This window comes from Trichosurus vulpecula, chromosome 6 (assembly GCF_011100635.1).
Source record: "Trichosurus vulpecula isolate mTriVul1 chromosome 6, mTriVul1.pri, whole genome shotgun sequence".
NCBI lineage: Eukaryota > Metazoa > Chordata > Mammalia > Diprotodontia > Phalangeridae > Trichosurus > Trichosurus vulpecula.
This window is the reverse complement of record NC_050578.1, coordinates 30,387,157-30,409,064: the sequence shown is the minus strand read 5'-3', so window position 1 is coordinate 30,409,064 and position 21,908 is coordinate 30,387,157. Positions and strand designations below refer to the sequence as shown.

The window sequence follows — 21,908 nt, the reverse complement described above, 5'->3', positions numbered from 1 at the left end:
CTTTGTCTGTCTGAGAAGAATTTGTAATCTAAGCCATAATTCTGTTTATCTGTAATTTCCTTTTGTATTCTGGTTTCTGGTAAACATTGATACAGTTGAGTTCCATTGGGTCTCTGGACAAGAATGACATATTTAGAGTTACCAGCAACTATGTTAGAGTTTATAGATGGTTGAAAAAAAGGGTGTGACTCATCAGTCCCTGTCATCTACTTTTTTACCTGTCTCCTTCTGTCACTTTATCAGCAGAACTCTGAAGGGGATTAAGAGTTATTTTGTGTTTTTCTTTAATTCATGAGTTGGATTCAAACCCATGTTTCATAGCCAAAAAACCCATGTCTAAACGGTCAGCCTCCTGGTAATGAACCTCTCTGTACCTACCTAGGCTGGCCCTTAGCAAGTAGTCACAATCTGCTGCCAGGACCAATCACTCCCCAATACACCCTTGTAAGAAATGATTATTAATAACCAATATCTTGGGGAGATTCAGAAGCTCTCCCCTTTTTCTAAATTCCTCATTTTAAAAGATTCCCTTTTCTAGAAGGACATCACTGATAATGAGATTTCATGGACTCTCCTTTCTTGGTCAGATCCCACCCAATCTAACAAGGAATTTAATATAGGGTAGGGAAGCATATGGCTCAGGTTTGGGTGGGGTATTAATTCTTTGAATTGACAGTCTAAAGCTAAGGGTAGTCTGGTATACTTTCCCAATCCAAGAGATAGGCCTTCATTTTAATATAGCTCACCTCTAATTAACCAATTAGATTTCATTACTGTTTGATGGGTATATAAACTGTGAGTTGCTGGCCATAGTTGTCTTTGGTCTAAAAGAGACAAATGACTTTTATTAATAACCTTTTATTAACCTTCAATTATTAATTAATCAATTATGGAAGACAGATAACTAATTAACAATTAGTTAATCTTTAATTAATAACCTTTTATTAATAACCTATTGGGCTTACTAATAAAATGATTAAATTACCCAGAAGCTGTCTCTTGCACCTTTTTAAATATCACGATTACGGTGCCCAGACAAGGGACTTTAGAGGAAAAGAGATAGATTTGACTTAAGGTCTCCCCAGAAACTGCTCCATTGGAGTGCTCATGGTGAGATTTCTTCACCTAGAGAGAAGCCCTTTCCTGAGAATCTCTAAGTTGAGATTTTGACCCTTCCTCAACCTAAAACTTCTGATTATAACCTTCAACCATTTCTAGGTAAGCATATGTATCTATATGTCTGTTGTAAGTGTTTGAACCAAATTTTTTACTCTCAACAGTAAGGGGTGGTCTCCTTGGCACAGGTACAGAGACATAATGGTATTGGGCACAGAAATTTTTGGAGAAGCCACTGGGAGATTTGGATACACTGTGGAGTAAGGGCCTATACACAGTTTCATTCTTGTTGAGCAAGTATGGTGCACAGTCTCTTGCAGGGGAATTCAGATAGAAGAGCCCTAGACTTCTGGAAGGAGATATGGTATTCTGGCCAAAGAGCTTTTGAGACTTCTGTTTAACAGTTCTCCATATTGAAACTAAGGTCATTATGGGTCATTGTGAGAGTGCCCTATATGTTCTTGTCTGTCCTTGTCTTTCTCAACTTTTTACTTTCTGGGTCACTAAGGTTAGTTTCCCTTTGTCTCAGTTTGTGTGAGGTTTTCTAAGATTAGCTTTAGGTTAAGTAAGAGAATTGAAAAAGCAGGGTTACATTCTCCCAGGAGTTAGTTTAGGAGGGGGAATCAGAGAAGGGATCTTTCTCTCAGTAAAAACTCCAAGTTTTTTGTTTTGGTTTGGTTTGATTTTTGGTGGGACTTTAACTTGCTCTCCAAGATGATACTATCTCCAACCAAACAGCCTTGGCTGTAGCCTGCAAGAGCTGATTCTAGGGAGCAAACCCATTGTCTCAAGTGAGGTTAATGAACAAGCCATTTAAAGTAGGTTTAGGAAGTTTAAATTAAATCTAGAAACTGTCTTTGCTTCCCCCCTCTCTCCCCATCCCCACCCCAATATCTGACAACAGAGCAATGTGTTTATAACTTCAAAAATAAGTTTTTATTGTTTTAAGATAATACGATGAGCCTTAAATGCAATCACTTTAGGATTTCAGTAAAGATGCATATTAACATTGTGAAAGCTGTTTTTTATAAGTGATGTTGGTGAAGGGTATGAGAGAAATACAGCTATCTCAATTTGTAAACTAAGTGTTAACTCTGTCCAGATTCTAAAAGGCAAAGAGAAGCAGGACCAAAAAAAGGGTAAGTATGATTTTTAATTTGTAAAACAATGTTAAATAGGCAGTTAAGCCTTTTGTAATCTGTTAACCCGGTTTGGGAGTAGCCAGAACCCCACTCTTGTGTTTCAACAGGAATATAAGCCACCGCAGTAAAAGTTTTTGTAATCACTAAAAACAACTTCATGGATTTTTTTTTAAAGGATTTGTCCCATAAGCCTTTTCCTAGTATTGGGACTAGAAATAGACAGTGCAAGTTTCTCTTAACAACAGGATGTGCAGTCTGGGGTATGGCTGAAAGGGAAAGGAAAGTGGGGTAGCATGAGTAATGAGTTTGAAAGATTTAGAAAGAGAAATGAAGGCTTCAGCAAAACTATGGAAGGCAGATAAGAAGGTTTGGGGACATAGAGGGCAGCAGCAAGCCCACATGTTCCAAGCTCCTCTTTCTCCCTGGAGACTTGCTCTGGAGGCCCTTGTGCCAGCTTCAGATGGTTTAAAGGTGTTGAGAGGGTGGGAGGAAGTTTGACTTTGTTTTAAGTAGAAAGATTGAGAAAGAAAATTTTGTAGCTTGATTTCAAAGTCAATAAACGAAGTTATAAAGGGTTAGAAGGAATCAAAATGGAGGACACCCTCCAGTTATATACTAGCACTTTAAAATCTTTTGTCAGTAGATTAGCTGGAATAGTGAATCCCATTATATAAAATGCTTGGAATAAATAATCCTTGTGTAAAATATAATACTAAATAACTGAACTTACAAATCAATGTGTGATAACATTTGGAAAATAGATCCAGGTGTAACTGAATTAATTCTAGTTTCATTTTAAGTGAAATTTATTATTTATTATTATTATACTTTATTGGGAAGCTGTTTGGTTTTAAGCCAAGTTATCCTAGTTATGTGATTTGTAATGTGTATATAGATAATGCCTAACATTAATGTGATAATTTATTGTATTTGAAAAATTATTAAAAATGTAAATTCTTTTGGGTTATGGATTTAATTGTTAAAAAACTGATTAAAAAATAAGAAATTAGCAGCAGATTAGCAACTGAGTTAAGGTGTCACAGTATTTTAAGGTTTCAGGATCTAGCTGCATGCTTAGGTGGTTAAAATGCAATGATTTGACTTCAATTAAGAACTAGAAATTTCAAAGGAAAGGATTTTTAGAAACCAGTTTGTAACCAGGGATGATAGTCTAAAAGTAAGGTTAGATAATCATCTGATTAATAATGTCCACCCACCTTTCAGGATAAACCTGTAGGAAGGTCTTATTAAATCTAACATTACATAAATATTGGATATGGTAAAGATACTGGTTATTGTGATTATTATATAAAATCTTAAATGTTTCCTTGTATTCTTCAATTATTTAATTATTATTTAAGTAACTCTGAAAGCTCAGGTTTCTGCCTGGGAAACTGGCCACACCCTGCTAGGATTAAATCAAATTCCTTAGGTGTTTTTCGCCTGGGCCAAAAAGCCACAGCTCAACTTAGAATCTTGGGATATTTTAGCCCAGCACATTTTAAGCTAACCTGATGGTAACAGGTGTGATATGAAGCTGTTTGCAAAATTTTATGTATATTTCCCAGTACATACAGCTTGAAATTCAGAGGAGGATGGGAATGGGGAGCTGTAAAGCGGTTCTTTATCTGATAAGTCTAAGAGGTAAAAGCTGGGTATTGTAGCTCTTTAAGGAAAAGTTTATAAGGATCTAAGGGTGGAAGCTGGGAACTGTTACCATATATCTTTTTTAAAAAGGGAAATATATTAATTTATGGATAATATTTTTTTAAAAGTGCTAAGAATATTAGGCCTTAGATATTAAAATGTTACCATTAGCAATTATAAATCTGGATTTGATTTAGGCCAAAATCTGTCCTGAAGGAAATAATTATTGCAGTAAATTACAACCTAATATTTGTTATTTGACATTAAGAAATTTATGGCCCCAAGAAAGTTCTATTTACCTCTGTCTTTAAGGGAATAATAGTAGAACCCACCTCCCAGGGTTGCTATGAAGATCATATGATTGTAAAGTGCCTGGCATAGGGCAAACTCTGTCTGAATGTTAACTGTGTTTATTATCTTTCTATTTAGATGTAATTGTTTTATACTTGATAACGTTATATGGATTTTTAGATGTGATCAGTATACAATGCCAATTTTGAGATGAAGGATTTTCTGTGTAAGGTAATTTGGAAGTGCGTTAAACTAAACTGAGGCCACCTGAATTGGTAATGAGTTTGTTTTAAATTTTAAACATATGATATTGTTTGTGGTGTTGTTATGTTTCTAAATTTTCTCATATTGTGTAATCTGGTAAAAATTTGTATCAGATGTTGTTAGAAAAGCAATTTCTCTTATAATCTAGATGTTGTTAGACTAAGAATTGTACTGTTTAAAAAAAAATGAATGGGTTAGGAAGCTGTTAAGTCATTCTACCAGCTCTGCTGACCACTCTTCTGAAGTACTGTATGTATTCTGAAGTACTGTAATTTAAGGGCTTGGAAGTTTTGTCTATATTTAAAAGAAAGGCCACCTAAAATTATTTGACTATTACTTGGGAAAATTATGAGACTTTTAACTAAGTTACTTGGAGCTATTGTTTTAATTATTTACATAGGTATTTTAAAAAGGGAAAATTGGTAATTGTACAAAGAAAAGTCCTAGTAAAATCTCCTTTGTAAGCACACAAGGATTTTTAGAACCATCTAGTCATAAATTCTTATCAACCCTGTGGAAGAGTTTGAACTTACCATACATATAAGATTCAATTCCTGGTATCTCATTCTTTCAGAATTATATGAGTATAATAAGTAAACAAACTTGTGAAACAAATGCAAATCTATTAAGTTGTGAGATTAAAGTCAGGAATCTCTTGGTTTTTTGGGGGGTGGGGGGGGTTGTTGTTTTTTTAAAGGAATGTCACTGCAGTTAGTTATGTTAGTGAAGAGTAGTAACTTATGAGCTATCTTGTGTCACCCTAATGGGAAATCTGATTTTACGTATGTTTGTTATTTAATTTAGGATTAGAACATGTGTAGAAATGCATGCAAACTACTTAAGAGTCAAATTATAGATGTTCCCATTGCTAGGGGAATATGTTTCACTATAGATAATGTTTCAAATAAGATGTTCTCTGTATACAGTTTATTATTATATTCACATGTCTCATCCCAAGTCTTTTGCTGTTTGTTAAAGCACCTTAAAACAAAATCATTTGTGTAATGTTGAATTTAGGAATGAAAACAAACCTACTTAGCATGAATACTAGTTATAGCAAGATAAGTTGTGATTTTCTGGAATGAATCTCTTACTGTTACTGTTACTGTGAGACTACAGTCAATACTTGTTATCTAGGATACGTAACCCAGTTCTGATTATTGGAATTTGCTATTTAAGACCTTATGAAATTATTAACTGACATTATTCCGAGTCTGGCTCCAAGGATGATCATCAAGGAATGCTACTGAGTCAATGACCCATCATATCAGCAACCTTATGTGGTTTTGCATGCATAAAGTGCAGGTGTGGTTTTCATGGGAAAGGCTGGGAGAACAACTATTGGTATGGGCTGAAGTAGTATTATCCTGACTCAACTTCCCCAACGTGACATTTCTTGAATGGACAATATCTCAGCTAGCTGACTTTAAGCCTGGCTCAATGCAACTGGCCAACTATATAACTTTTGCCTGGAATTGACATCAAAATAGGGGAACACTTTCTCTTACGTCCCTATTCTTTTATGGGAAATTTCTATAATCATGCCAGATAATCAGTGTGAACACACTATTAAATCTTTACCTTATAGGTTAACACTAGAGTATATCTGAATTACTATAATAAGATGCAGGTATAAGATTTTTAGTCTAGAATTTTAGTCCTTTCTATATTGTAAACAACTAAGTATTCAGCTTTGACATCTGTTACTTGCTATATATTCCCATGTAAGTGAAGATCCTTCACAATGGTATGGGGATTTGTGGAACCAGGAGATAATTTTGCCATTTAGCAATAACTGTTTTGGTTCTGTGTTAAGGAAAGGAATATAAGTACAATGAGTTATCTGCTTTTGTTAGGGGTTATTCATTTGAACATGGCTAGAAGTTGATAATGTTTTTATTATAAATGCTTACTTGATATGCACTGTTTTGAAATTAATTATTCAATGTACTTAACCTTTTGTGGCAATTGAAATTAATCTTGCAACTTTGAAATGAATTCATTTTTGTGTTAGAGTCCATCTTCTTATAAAAATTGTTTTGTTATTAATTCCTTAGCAGAATCTTTTCCAGAAGGGGGATGAATATGCCAAGTATAAAAATTGGGTTCTAATTTTCCTGTTTGAATTGGAGTTTCACACATACACACACACACACACATACATATATATGCATGTATATATATATGTATGTATCTTATATATGTATATATATATGTATGTGTGTATATACATATGTTTTTATCATACATATTGGATATGTGTGTATATGTGTGTGTATCTCTACATGACAATTAGACAACCTAAACTTGTAAATTCCCTGGTCTGAAATCCAAATTTGATTTTCTAATGATAGACACATAAAGTTTGACCTAACTATAGAATTAAGTGATTTTACAACGGAACTATAGTAGTACTCAAATTACAAAATTACATTTACCGCAACATTCATTTTTCAGCATTCAAAATTCATTTTCTAAAGAAACAATATTATAAAATGACTGGTTTCCCAGGCTAATCTTATGTAACTAATAATATGGCTGAAATCATGAGTTGCTCTCAATCCTCAGTCTGAGAAGGATCAGTATAATCCTCACTGCTGTATGAGGGCAGTATAATACTCGCTCTAGGGTAGGAGTTTCCAGAATGAGCTGGTAACGGGGCTGGAAGTGGGGATCAAAAAGACTCTGGCACAGACAGTCCCCACAGGAATTCAAGGATTCAATACAGCAACCAATGATTAAGGACCTATGGAATGAAGAATACTGTGCTTGGCCTGGGGGCCAAGTTTGGAGAAGACATGAAGGAGTCTTGGGGATGCTAGGTCTAGCTAGGCCTAATACAAGGGTCAGGATGGTGCTAAGGGAGAGTCTTCCACATGTACAATTTTTTCACAATTTAAGTGCCTTCCTTGGGTACTAATGAAATGCTAAAGGATGGTATAAATCATAGGGATCATGTGAGGTTACATACATACATACATACATATATACATATATATATATATATATGTTAGTATGATATTGAGGAAAAAGCATGGTTTCAATGGCACATAATAGGTGCTTAATCCCTACTCTTCACTTTATTCTTTGTATTTCTACCTCCATCCTGGTGGATTTAAAATCAGGGAGGAGCCTGGGTTCGACCTGAGTAAACAATTTTCTCAGTTTTGTCATCTTTAAGCTGATACATTTGGGGCATCTCTAATGCCCCTCCTAGCTCTAAATTCAATGATCTTATAACAGAGCAGATTAATTTTTTTAAGCCCTGAAATATGGAGACATCGTAAGGTTCCTTAGTACTCAGAGCCTACAAACCAGGAATGAAAAAATCACAACAAAGATTATTACAGCATGAGTAAAGGTCCGTGTGTTTTTTGGGGCTCTCGGAACTTAACGTTGATTGACTGATCTCATTTGGCAGGTGCAATCCCAAACAGCTCATTTGTACTGTGGAGGAAATGAAGATTTTATGAAAAAAAAAAAAAGAAACCTTCCAGTCCACACTACACTCACATTGCCATTTAGGTTTTCTTCTGTCCAGCTGATTCAAATGGACTTTAGGTTCCCTACTGAGCTCAGTTAAATGAAGCTTTGCTATGTGATTACCTTAACAGATTCCAAAAACACTCCACAACTCAGAACAGCATGAGAATGTGAGCCGAAAATCTTGGTATTCTTAATGTCTCACTTCAGGACAGCTTTAGCCCATGTTTTAAGTCCTTGACCCTTATTCAATCACAAGTATTACCATTATAGACAATTTATTTTTTTCTTTTTCTTTTTTTGGAGGGGGGAAGGCAGAGCAATTTGGGGTTAAGTGACTTACCCAAGGTCACACAGCTAGCAAGTGTGTCAAGTATCTGAGGCTGGATTCGAACGTAGGTCTTCCTGACTCCAAGGCCAGGGCTCTACTCACTGTGCCACTTAGCCACCCCAATAGCCAATTTATTTAGAAAGGCCATTTCTTAACTCTTTTGGCCCATTCTATGAGGTTGGAATTATGAAGTCACACTGTTGATGACAGAACTACAACTATACCTTGTGGGGTTTTTTTGCGTAAATTTTCTTTTTTGTGATTGTACACTGCTAGTCCTATACCCCAAAGAGATCAAAGAAAAAGAAGAAGGTGCATTATGTACAGAAACAGCACTTTTTGTCATGGCAAAAAACTGGAAATTAAGTTGAATGTGCTATGGTATATGAATGTAACAGGATGCCGTAAGAAATGAGAAAATAGGTGATTTCAAAGAGACAAGCAAAGATTTATGTGAACTGATGCAACTTAAATTCAGTAAGTTGAAACAGCAGAATAATTTATACTATAACATAAATATGATAAAAAAACTTTTTTCAAACTTTTATAAACTGATGAAGAGTGAAATAGGCAGAAACAGGAGAACAATTTATACAATGATAACAACACTGTAAAAACCAACAACTTTGTAAGCTAAACAATGACCATTTATGAATCCATAGTGATGGGGTGCTTGGGTACCTGTGCTTAGATCCCAATTCCAAAATCACATCTCTCCCTAGCCTCAAAACACTGTCCCCGGCAGTTTCTCTCCAGCCCAAGGACAACATGCCCTGGCAAAACATTTATGTCTCTTCTTGATATAGTAACCAGCTCCACCTATAGAATTTATTAATTTGACCTGGCTATGTACTGGCTGAAGTGACTCATAGAGATATTTTTTACTACTCACTGGACTATCATATGCATCCTGGACTCCTCATTATGTGTATCCTAGACTTAGATGTATGTATACTCCCTTATGTTTATCTTGTCTAACAAGACCTTGATGGAGGGCAGCCTGGGTATTTCTCAGGCAGCTCTGATTGTTAGTTGACTTAGTGATGTTTGAGGCCTAAAATCATACCTCCATGTAGCACCTCCACCCCAGGCTATTTCCCAGTGAATTCTGGATAAAATACCTCCACAGTAGACACAAAAAGTGCATGTTCCTTTAAGAACTGACCACTCCTTAACCACTCCCTAATCCTGCCCTGAATCACCTAGGTAGCATATTTGGCACATGTTTTACTATAGTTTATATAAACTTTAACTGTACCCCTCTAAGGTTGCTGGTTCCCTAAGAACTCTTGCCCACTGAAAAGCATAACAATAAATTGTTGCCACCTTGACTTAAAGAATGCTTGAGTCCATGAATTCATTCCAGACAACCTGGTCTGGAAACTCCAGTCTTAGGGTTCCTGTATCTCTCTAACCCTCATCAATAGGGCTGGTGACAAAACAAGCTATCCATGAAGGAGATGGATTTCATGATTGAGGGAATTTGTTTTACTTGGCTTTGCATATTTGTTACAAGAAATTTGTTGTTGTAGATAGAAGGAAGAGAAAATAGATTCATTTTTAAAAAAGTAAAATACTGTGTGCACTTTCAAATAAGATTTATATCACCTTTGTTACAGGAGATCCATCTAGTGGGAGCAATCTGTATATATGTAAGGTAAAAACAAAACATCGACAAAATTGAAAAGGAAAAAAAAACTGTGAACTTATGTTATATGAATTTCATTTTTAAAAATAAAATCTGAACAACCAGGTAAAAGTAAGATATAGAATCTAGGATTTCCACTTTCTATTATTTCATTTGATCCTTGCAACATGAAATTATTGAGGACGCAGTTGGCTTGTGTCCCCTTCTTAATGTTTTTGTTTTCTTCTGTGTCTTTTAAATGCTGATACTCTTTCCTTTTTTCCCCCTCCAATACTGCCACCTCCACAATAGAAGCTCTAAAATGAAACTTCACTAAAGCAAAACAAATCCACATTTGACCACAATTTTAATTCTCAGTCATCAACAGTATGACTTCACAATCCCAACCTCATAGATGTGTCTCATTTCACCTTCAGTCCCTCTACCAAGAGGCAGAAGAGAATCTTTTCATCCATCTTCTAAATCAGGATCAGTTCAGATCAATCAACCAAATTCCTGCTTTTGGCTAATTAGCCCTTCCCCATTATGATGGTAAGCAGTGTGGGACTTTTTGCTTTGTTTTTTCCTCAGGAGTCCTTCTCAAAATGAAGGCAGTCAAGTTACCTTTGATGAGTCTTGCCTTTCAAATGTAATGGCAAGCAAAGCTGGACTTATTGTTATCTTTTGTTTGAGTACTTCTCAACACTGAGGTAATCAAGTGCCTTTGAGTCTTGCCTTTGTTTCAATCAAGAGTCTGATTGAATTCAGAGTCTTTGATGACCTGCTTAAGGCACAAGAAAGCCTAGTTCATGTGGGTTTGAGTCACATGGTTGTGATGCCCTCTGACCCTGAATAAGTATGTACATATACTCGGAGGTTAGCATTTTGTTTGGGGGCACACTCATTGGAAGAGTGTTGGTGTGGAGACTCTGGGTAGCTGTCAAGGAGGGGTTCTAACAGATGATGCTGGGAGCATATAGGAACAAGCTTCCACTGAATATTGAATATTATTTGGAAAAGCCAACATTTTTGCTTTTCCTTCTATAATTCCAATGAGGATTCAGAAATAAGTTTTTTTTTTAAATGTAGGATCTAAATCTAAATTTAGATACAAATGTGGTGAAGATATGTCTCTTTCAAGTAAAACTAACAACTCCTACCTATAGCACTTTGAGTTTACAAAGATTTTCCTCCCAATAACCTTGTGAGTGATGTATTAAAAGTACTGTTTTCCCCATTTCACAGATGATACTTAGGTTTTAGAGACAGAAACTATTTAAGAGATAGAATAAATAAATGCTGATACATCTTGTTTATGATTTTGTGATAAGTAGAGTACAGCTTGAATAAAAATCAATGGCTTTCTTTCAACTGAGGTGAGGTGAGGTGAGATGAGATTTTATAGAAAGACCAGCTCTGCAACTTCCTACCTATATAACCTAAGGCAAGTCACCTAACCCTGGGCAACGAGGTGGCCCAGTGAGTAGAGTACTGGACCTACGGCCACGAATACCTGAGTTCAAATCCACAGCTTCAGACACAAAATAGCTGTGTGACACTTCATGTCTGTTTGCTCAGTTTCCTTAACTGCAAAATGCAGACAAAAATAGTGTTCTCCCAGGATTGTTGAGTGGAGAGTAAATTATGGCTGAATGACCCATGGTCTTTCGGCCTTAGGAGTAAAGAGGAATCTGAAATATGCACTGAGATACTATTTTAAGCAACAAGTCTAACAGGTTTAAGCAACAGGTCAGCAAATCTGATCAGGCTAAAGCATATATTCTGTTACTTTAATGGCTATGGCCTCAACATTTTTATGAGGGAAGGATCTTTTACCCAATTTACAGATTGAAAATTCATTCATCAGACTGGACTGCAACACACTGAACGGGGCCAGGAGATTTGGCTCTGGAGACATCCATGTGGGGCATCAAAGGAAACCCTCCTACACATCCTCTGCCACTGTGGTCCTCAGATGAATGAAGCTATTATACAACAGCATGATGCTATTTTCAATAGACTTGTGAAAGCTACCAAAGCACCAGAAAAATTGGAGATTTAGGCAAATTAAGGAGTGGGAGAGGCCTTAAGACCAGACCTTGTAATCTTGGACTATACCACTACTATCAGAGATGCTACCTTACCCTTTGAAAATAGATATTCTGTCTTCAAATCAGCAGGGGCTGGTAAGATTAGGAAATAACAACTAGTCTATCAGCAGCTGGTAATAGGAAAGTTACAGGGTATACTGTAGTTCCCAAGCCCCCATAGAATTGCATTTCCCATTGATATCAATTGGTAGACAGACTGAGCTTTTCTAAATGAGTAATTACAAAGAATAGCTGGTAGAAACATACCCCCAAAGCACAAAGTCCAGGGGAATGGGGGCTGGAATTTAGAGCACATGTGACAGAGTAATTCACAGCTCCTGCAAATCCTTTTGCTATAAATTCTTTTCTCTTCTTTGTGAGGCCCTCTCAGGGATGTCATAGCTTTTTTTTGGGCTCCTTATAGAGTCCTGAAGTTGTCTAGTAGACCCTACCATCAGTTATTCCAGAGATGCTGGGAGGATGATGATGAGAAGTGAAAATTCTCTAAAGCTTTGGAAGTCTGCACGGTCTTCCTTTGGTCAAGGTGGGCAGGGGGAGGTGGAGAGGGGGAGGAAACAGAAGCTCTTCTTCTCTCTCTCCAAGTGGTTCCATCTCACTTGCCTTAAGCTTAAGTTTGAACTTGTTTGTGTATTTTATACATAAAACACACATGCAATGACTGAATTTCTTCAGCTAACCTCAATATACTTTTCATGTAGCATCATTTCATTTCATCCAATGGCTAGAAACATTCTGTTGTTATTGTTGTTAAGCCATTTTTCAGTTGTGTCCAACTCTTTGTGAACCCATTTAGAGTTTTCTTAGCAAAGATACTGGAGTGATTTGCCATTTCCTTCTCCAGCTCATTTGACAGATGAGGAAACTGAAGCAAACAGGGTTAAGTGACTTGCCCAGGGTCACACAGCTAGTAAGTGTTTGAGGCCAGATTTAAACTCAGATTCTCTTGACTCCAGGCCTGTTACTCTATCCTCTGCTACACCTAGCTGCCTGAGAAGCATTCTATTCTTTCCCACCTTGATTTATCTATTCAATGACCTTGGTTGATTAATTCAATAGCCACATTCTTACTTTTCTTTTCTATTTTATAGTATTTTATTTTCTTCCCAATTATATGTAAAGATAATTTTTAGCATTCATTTTAACAAGATTTTGAGTTCTAAATTTTTTTCCCTCCTCTCCTCTTTTCCTAAAATGGTAAACAATTTGATATATAGTCATGTGCCTACTGACAAAGGTCCCAGAGCTAGAGGATTTTATTACTTCCTTTAAAGGAGATGGATTAATTCAATCTATGTCCATCTAAGAATTTATATTCTTATAAAGGTTTAGGGTCACATAGCCAGTATATATCAGATAAAGAACTCAAACCTTTTTCCCCTGACTCCAAGTCTAGCTCCCCATGCCATGCCAATGAAGTCACAGATCCAATCCAAAAGAAAAAAGTTGCTGTGACCAAAAAGTTTATCATTGCTGATGAATGAGACCCTCCTGGTGATGAGATGACCCAAGCTTAGCTAGGTTGGTCCTCTGATGGCAGATGTACAGGTTACTTGGTGGTGCTCAATGATCATGTCTATGCTGATGATTCCAAAATTGCATGTGTCTGTGTATGAGTATGTGTGTGTATGCTCCCTTTCACTTATGCCATCTTACTTCTCTAAACATATATATGTGTGTAGATGTAAATAGCTGTATGTTCTATTAAAGGAAAGATAATGAACACCGCTTAGATAAAGGGAAACTCAGCCCTGATTTTAACCAAAAACATTTCTGCCTCCAAACCAGGACTAGAACCATAGACTCCTAATTCTTAATCTAATCACTTAATCTTTCTCACTATAAGATACTGCCTCTCAATGTAGAATGACTTTGAAATGCTAAAGGAGAGACGTAAAACTTGGAGGAAAAAACTGCTTCAAATGAGTTTATTCTTTAAAGGTAGGAAATATTTTGATTCTAAGAGGCTAGGAAAATATTTCTTAGCAATTTGCCTTCTTTCTCAAAATTTCCTCTCCCTTGTCAATACCTACAAAAATGTATTTTACAATTTAGAGTGCATATTAGCTGTTCACTGAAGATGTTTTATTTTTTAAATGTTACATATAAATGAGCTTGAATCATAATGGTACATGTAATTCAACAAAACTAGAGATAATTAACACACATTAAGATGTGAGTCTTCCTTAGTGAGAAATTAATTTTGTATGAGATCTTAGAAACATAGTATCTCAAATGAGAAATGATCCATAGAGGTCAGCAAATATAACACCTACCTGCCAGAGAATTCATTTTAAATAAGCCCTGGATGATGGTCATTCAGGCTCTATTTAAAGACCCACTGTGATGGGGAATAGATTGCCTCCTGAGGCATCCCATTACACTTTTGGACAGCTCCAGTTCTTAGGTATAGTTTTCTTACACTTAAACTCAATTCTTTTTCCAATTTCTGCCCACCTGACCAAAAATAAACCCAATCCTTATTCTACATGACAGCCCTCTCAATACCTGAAGATATTTATCATGTGCCTCTTCTCCAGGTTAGTCAGACCAAGTTCCTTTAACAAATTTTCATGATACATAATTTTGAGTCCCCTCATTACCCTGGCTGTTCTCTGCTGGATATGTTCCTGGTTATTAATTATGTATCCCAAAATGTGGGACCCAGAAATAAACACAAGACTTAGAATGTGGTCTCTAGCTCGGGCAGAGTTTTATTGTTATTCATTCATTTTGGTCATGTCTGATTCTTTGTGAACTCATTTGGGGTTTTCTTGGCAAAGATGTTGGGGTGGTTTGCCATTTCCTCCTCTAGTTCATTTGACAAATGAGAAAACTGAGGCAAACAGGGTTAAGTGACTTGCCTGGGGTCCCACAATTAGTAAGTTTCAGAGGCTAGATTTGAACTCTGGTCTTACTGACTACAGGCCCACCATTCTATACACTGTACCACCTAATTACCCTAGGGCAGAGTACAACTGAGCTATTGCCTACCTTGTTTTCTAGATACTAATAATAATCATAATTGGTATTTTTAAATTTTAAGGATTGGAAAGGGATTTACATACAATAGCTCATACAATTTACATACAATATCATTTGATCCTTACAGTATCCCTATGAGGTAACTGCTATTGTCAGCCTCCTTTTATATTAAATATTATATTTAATAAAATTTCTTTCTAGAAAAATATTTCTTAGCTAACCTTTTTTCTTGAAATTTCCTCTCCCCTGCCAATCACCAATAAAACTACATTTTATAATTTATTATTCCTATTGTTCAGAATTAGAGTGCACATCAGCTGTTCATTGAAAAGTTGTTTTGGTTTGATTTTTTTATATTACATAAATGGGCACATGGCATTGCTAGATGGCACAGTGAAAAGAGCCCAGCCCAAAGTTAGGAAGACTCATCTTCCTAAGTTCAAATCTGGCCTCAGACATTTACTAGCTATGTGACCCTGGGCAAGTCCTTAACCTTGTTTGCTTCGGTTTCCTCTTCTGCCTGATGAGCTGGAGAAGGAAATGGCAAATGACTACAGTATCTGTGCCAAGAAAACCCACATGGGGTCATGGAGAGTTGGACATGACTGAAAGGACTCAACAAGAAGTTTACATTAGTTTTTTTCATGTCCCATGTCATGCAACATACAAGATACAACATATGACATGTCCCATGTCATACAACTGACTCAGTTTAAGCTGGCGGTCCATTAAAACCCTCTTTTTATCACAACCTCTTGTGTAGTTGATTTTTTTTTTGACTCATAGGTAGGATTTTACATTTATGTCTATCTCATCTTTGACTTGGCCCAGTGTTTGTTCTAGGCTTCAAGGTCTGTTCTGATCCCAAAAGTATACCCTAACACATCCACTTTCGCTCTCAGCTTTAAGTCATGTAAAATTGGATAAGCGTGATATCTATGCCTTTAACCAATTTTTGATAAAAATGTGGTCCAGAACACCAGTAACTCAAGTAATTCAAAAAGAAATCACTTTCTTCTAAATCATTCAATGAACTTAGGGGACATGTGAAAATACCAGGGTAGAAACCTCCCATCAATCTCCTGATTTAGGAAAAACTGAATAAAAGGCCCTAGACTGACGAATGAGGAATCTTTAGGTTTCCCTGAACAATTCCCTTCAATTCATCATACTCATTCTTCCCTAATCATTAAAACCCAAGAATAAGCAACAGCACAGCACTTTGTTGATTTGAGGAAAAGCCCCACCTGGATCTCTCCAAAAGCATATCCCCAAGCATCCACTTGTTGAATATGCTGGACTGTCATGGGCCTCTGAGCTTAACGGGAAAATTAATATTAGGTGAAAGATGTCCAGTGACCTTTGTTTCACTTGCCCATTCCCAGAGGTCTGTCGGCCCTCATCATGTCAAGAAAACTCACATTTCCTGTTTATGTTTGTAAATTATTCCTATTTCTATTTAGGTCTGCATGTAATCATGACTCAACCTTGTTTGTGATTTTATGGTTTTTAAACATTTAACATTTTTACATTTTTAATGTAAAATTAACTTCAAACAAGGATGGTAATATTATGAGAAGTTGGTTTAGGTAATTTCTGTCAAGAAAATGCTTGTAGAAGCATCTGGTTTAGTGGAGAGTGTGCTGGGTTTGGAGTCAAGAGGACATGAGTTCAAATCCTGTCTGTGATACTTGGTAGCTATTTTGGGCAAGATTATGAACAGAAAATGTTGGAACAGGCATCGCAAATGTTAGCATCTACAGGGTTTATCAAATGGTAGAATGTAGACGTTCAGAGATAAGGTTGTGTCAAAGATGACTTTGACAATTCAACTAGTGCAATTAACAGAAATCAGGAAGCCAGAAGGGGGCCAAAAAAGGAGGAGAGGACCATTAGTTCATTTAAAGTTACTGGAAAATTGAGATTTACATCAAGTAGTTGGAGATGTAGGCCTGGAGCTAAGAGGAGACAGAAAGAGAAGGAGAGGGACGGAGAGGGGGTCACGTTTACTCCCCTCTCTGTGCTCTAATGAAAAAGGAACCAGCTCCATTCTGACTCTGAGTCAGGGTCAGAGTAAAGGTGATGACTTAGGGAAATGTCATCCACCTCCCCAAGAAAGTAATGGAGAAACAATGGTTCTACCTACCCATAGGAAGGTGGGATCCAGCTTCTTAACTAGAGCAGTTTGTTTTCCTATTGGACTAACTACATGAAACCACACACACACACTGCCGTATGTATCTTTGTAGATCCTCCAGTCTTGGATAGTCCGTATGCTCCATTGGTATCTATGTGATGTCAAGAGAAAGGCCCCCATCATTGTGGTGGAGTCTCAGGAGGACATGGATAAGAGTTTCACAGGTTGGGCAGGCATGGATGGGTGGGGATTTTCCTTCACTACAGGGCAAAGACTGGCCATCTGCATCGGTGGAATGAGTGTGCACACCAATGAAATTTTAGTTCCTTTTACTGGAAGATATAAAAGCGTTAAAATGTTTTTTCCTGTGCATAGAACGGGGAATTGTAAATATCTAGACCTGAATAAATGCTTGTTGGATGAACAGCATTTATCTCTTGGTACATGGCATTTTTGTGGTTACCACTTCAGCTATAATTAATTACACGGTTTCAGCTTCCCATCCATTTTGATGGAGTTTTATTTCTCACTCTAATTTCTACTCTGGATTAATTTAGAAAAGTCTAACAGTACCAAAATTAGACTGGACTTGGGAAGAGTCATATAGTCACTTTTAATGTACTCATATGACCTACCACAAATGGGAATTTTGAGGACTTCTATTTTTAAAAGCTGCAAAGCAACACTGTATACCTATGTAGTATGACAGAGCATAGTTTTGAACCATGCTTAAAAACCAGAATCTCTTATTTTCAGTTAATCTGAGAATGCCCTAAAGTACATACTGTTTGAATAAATTTGCATGTTAAAGTACAGAGAGAGATCATGCAAGCATGGGCAGCTAGGCGGCACAATGGATAGAACACCAGACCCAGAGTCGGAAAGATCTGAGTTTAAATCCGGCCTCAGAAACCTACAAATGAGATGGAGAAGGAAATGGCAAACCACTCCAGTATCTCTGCCAAGACAACCCCAAATGGGTCATGGGGAGTTAGACACAACTGAACAACAACAACAAAATCCAAGCATGTAAGTTAAAATAAAATTAACTTTAATAATGTATTTTGTCAGGATATATCCAAGATAATCAGACATACTCGATTCTGCTGAATTGGTTATCAGGAAGACCTAGAGGCACCTGCTAGCTGGGTAGACCTGGGTATATCACTTAACTTCTCTGATCGTGAGGTATCCTTTTAAGGGTTAATTGTAGATGCATTGCTACCCCACATAAAAGGAATTATACTTGAAATACATTGGCTCCTTAAACTAAGAAGATAAGAAGACTAGTCAAGGTTATTCGAAGTTAGTATTCAAGGTTATTCAGAGGCTCCTTACATCACCCCTCATCCCATCCCTAGGCCAAAAACATCCCAGGTGACCAAGAGTGTTTACTAAGCAACTTGTCTTCCAAGTGTTAGCTGAAAGAAGTGGGGGTCAGTTTACAAGGAGCATTTCTGAGAACTTTCAGCTGGAACGGGAGTGGGATGTTTTGATAGATCTGTGAGCTTCCTCCAGTGAAGGAAAACCCCCATACATCCATGCCTGCCCAACTGCTGAAACTCTTATTCATGCCCTACTGTAAATCTACCACAACGATGGGGGCCTTTCTCTTGACATCACAACAGATATCAATGGAGCTTATGGATTATCCATCAATTATCCCCCCCTCCTAGCCCCTTGACTGGCCCATGTCAGCTGGGGATACAGGGAAGAAAACAGAAATTGTGTCTTAAAAGTGGGACAAGCTAGTTCCACAATCTCAATTCAATTCAAATACCTCCTGTGCTAGGCACTAGACAAATTGAAAATCTTACTGTTAAAAGTAGTTAAGTTTGCACAATTTGTACTCTGAAAATTGTAAGCTAAGGAAAATTTTCCATCAAACCAGAAAAACTGAAGTATGGATAAATTTCCTGTGAGCTAATACTGGTAATTAGGTTGACAAAGCTCTCCAGAGACATTACACATGATTACATCTTTGTTCATTTTATAGGTACATCCATAATCGAGGACCAAAGATAGTCACATGTGAGTTGTTTCCCCCTCCCCCCCCACTAAAGTTGTACAAAAGAATGTGTTTTATAATTTGAACAAGAATCATAACCCAGAAGTAAAATTTTAAAAGGAGTCAGCCAGGTGGATAGAGTGCTGGGCCTAGAGTCAGGAAGACTCATCCTCTTGAGTTTAAATCTGGCCTCAGACACTTCCTAGCTGTGTGACCCTGGGCAAGCCACTTAACCCTATTTGCCCAAGCTCCTCACTTGCAAAATGAGCTGGAGAAGGAAATGGCAGACCATTTTAGTATCTTTGCCAAGAAAACTCTAAATGGGGTCATGAAGAGTCAGACACAACTGAATACCACCACCAATAACAAAAAATTAAAAATGACAGGAAGCAAAAAGAGAAGAAGCAATAATACAATCGTAGACATAAATTTATAGCTCTTTATGGTTTGCAAAGTATTTTCCATACATTATCCTTAGATCTCCATAACACCCCTGGGAAGTAGGTACTATTACTATTACCACTTTACAGATAAAGAAACTGAGTCCAAGAGAGGTTAAGTGATATACCTATAATCACACATCTAGTAAATGTCTAAGACTGGATTTGAACTCATGTCTCCTTGATCCCAAGTCTCAATCCCTTTTACAGTAGGACAGAAAAAAAAATCCTGACAAAATCTGTTCAAGTAATAATTTGTACAACTATAGTCATGCCCACCCCACTCCGATTCTGGCCTTTTATTTTCCAGACTTGTAATTTACTTAATATAGGGAGCGCCTCAGGAGGAAAACTCCTAGCAATTCAAGACAGCACCTGTTCTAAAAATGACAGTCTCAGGAAGTTGCCCTGGGCACCGAGAGGCTAGGTGACTTGTATTTGCACAGCCATGAGTGTCAGAGGCAGGACATGAACAGTGACCACACATCCCGGATTTCCTGGGATTTTCAATTATTCTATTCCTGTGTTCTCATAAAGTATCGAAAATGTCCTGGCAGCTTCCTTATTTCAGCAAACAGCAGCTGAATGAATCAAGTCAATAAGCCTTTCGATAATGAGACACATTAGTCACAGAAGAATAAAAGCCAAGAAAGACAGACAATAATAGGCTGAAGAAACAGCAGGCCTGTTTTCTGAACTGGGGCAGAGTGTATGCGATGTGGTACATGAGGTGCGGGGAGCCCCGGGACAACTAGTCTCTAATTTTAAAGTTGTAAAGCCAATCAATGCCACATTCTGTGCTCACAGAGGCACCCTGCAAATTTCCTGATTTGGAGGGAGGGAAGACGCTGACAACAAAATGTAGCTTTTCGAAAGATGACGCATCCTGATGCCCCCTACTTTCAGCCAACAGAATCATGAGTGGTGAGAATGAAAACAGCATGAGGTCAACTGGGCCATCATAGGAGGCTTGTGTACACTTCAACTTCTTGGGTTCTAAGACCGTGGAAGCTGGAATATGAATGCTCTTTGGAAGGGTGTGAACCTGACCATCCGAAATGTAAGGAGAGCAGAGTTGTCACACCACAGGACGTACACGGCTGTCAACTTTTGATGGCTCGAACTGGAGCCTTTGAAACATAGAATGTATTAAGATATTATGTTAAGTTAATATCGTGTTAAAATATGTGTATTAGGGAAGCTAGTGGCACAGTGAATAGAGCACCGGCCCCGGAGTCAGGTGGACCTGAAGTCAAAGCCAGCCTCAGACACTTCACACTTAGTAGCTGTGGACCTTGGGCAAGTCACTTAACCCCAAATGCCCTGCCTCCCCACCTCCAAAAAAAAAAGAAAAAAGAGAAAAAGATGTGTATTAAAGTAAAATTATTTCTTACCTTTGTGCCTTTTCAGCTGGGGGAAGCTGCTGATTGCTGTTGCTTGAATTATTTCTACTACAATCTGATACCTGATTTAAGGAAAGAAAAGAGAAAGGCTGACTAGGAAGGAACAGACCTTTTCTTCTGCAGCACTTTTAGCTGACATTTACGTAAGTCACGAATAGCACGGCGTGTTTGGATATAGTACAAATGTCATCTCTAGAACCTTGTCAAGGACCCTCAACCACAGGGTACTTGGGATCGCTGCTACTCATAAAACCAGAACAGGTCAAAGAGGTTCAAATAAAATGAAACAGTAATGACGACTGTATATTCTGAATTAAATATGGGTATTCCCTAAGAAATTGTTTCTTTTCTGCATATTGCACGTAAGAATTTCAAAGAAGCTAGTTTTTGGAGGCAGAGTTCCATAAAAAGAGGGCTGGGACTCAGACCAGTGTTGTAATCTGGGGTCTGCCAATAATGAGCCGTCTAACACTTCTGGGCAAATTACTTTACTTTTCTAGGCTTGAGTGTTCTTCTCATATGTCAAATTGGGGGTGAGGGGGTGTACTGGAGTAAGATGAACTCTAAGGTGTCACCGAAAACATGCTCTGGCTTTATAATCTGCGACCTCAATATTCTTCAGCTCCACTGCCGGCGGATAAGCTAACATTCTTTCTTATGTTTTTCCTTGTCAATGTTTATCGATTGGCTGACTGACTGGACATTCTATCCTTTCTATTCCTCCCGGGGAGCAGGGCTGGTATTATTGGGATATGCCACAAAAGATGGATTTTATATGGCAGCTAGGTGGTGCAGTGGATAGCGCACTTGGCTTCGAATCAGGAAGATTCATCTTCATGAGTTCAAATCTGGCCTCAGACACCTAACTAGCCTGTGGCCCTGAGCAAGTTACTTAGCCCTGTTTGTCTCAGTTTCCTCATCTGTCA

The 21,908-nt window shown here is 37.5% G+C and overlaps 1 protein-coding gene across 1 annotated transcript in view; it reads right to left on the bottom strand.

Annotated features, from left to right (window-relative positions):
* SNX25 (sorting nexin 25) overlaps positions 1 to 21,908 on the bottom strand; it is a 252,808-nt gene that overhangs the window by 83,294 nt on the left and 147,606 nt on the right. The window contains exon 6 of the mRNA XM_036765361.1: positions 20,974 to 21,044. Coding sequence (XP_036621256.1) covers positions 20,974 to 21,044 — 71 coding nt within the window. The remainder of the gene's footprint in view (positions 1 to 20,973; positions 21,045 to 21,908) is intronic.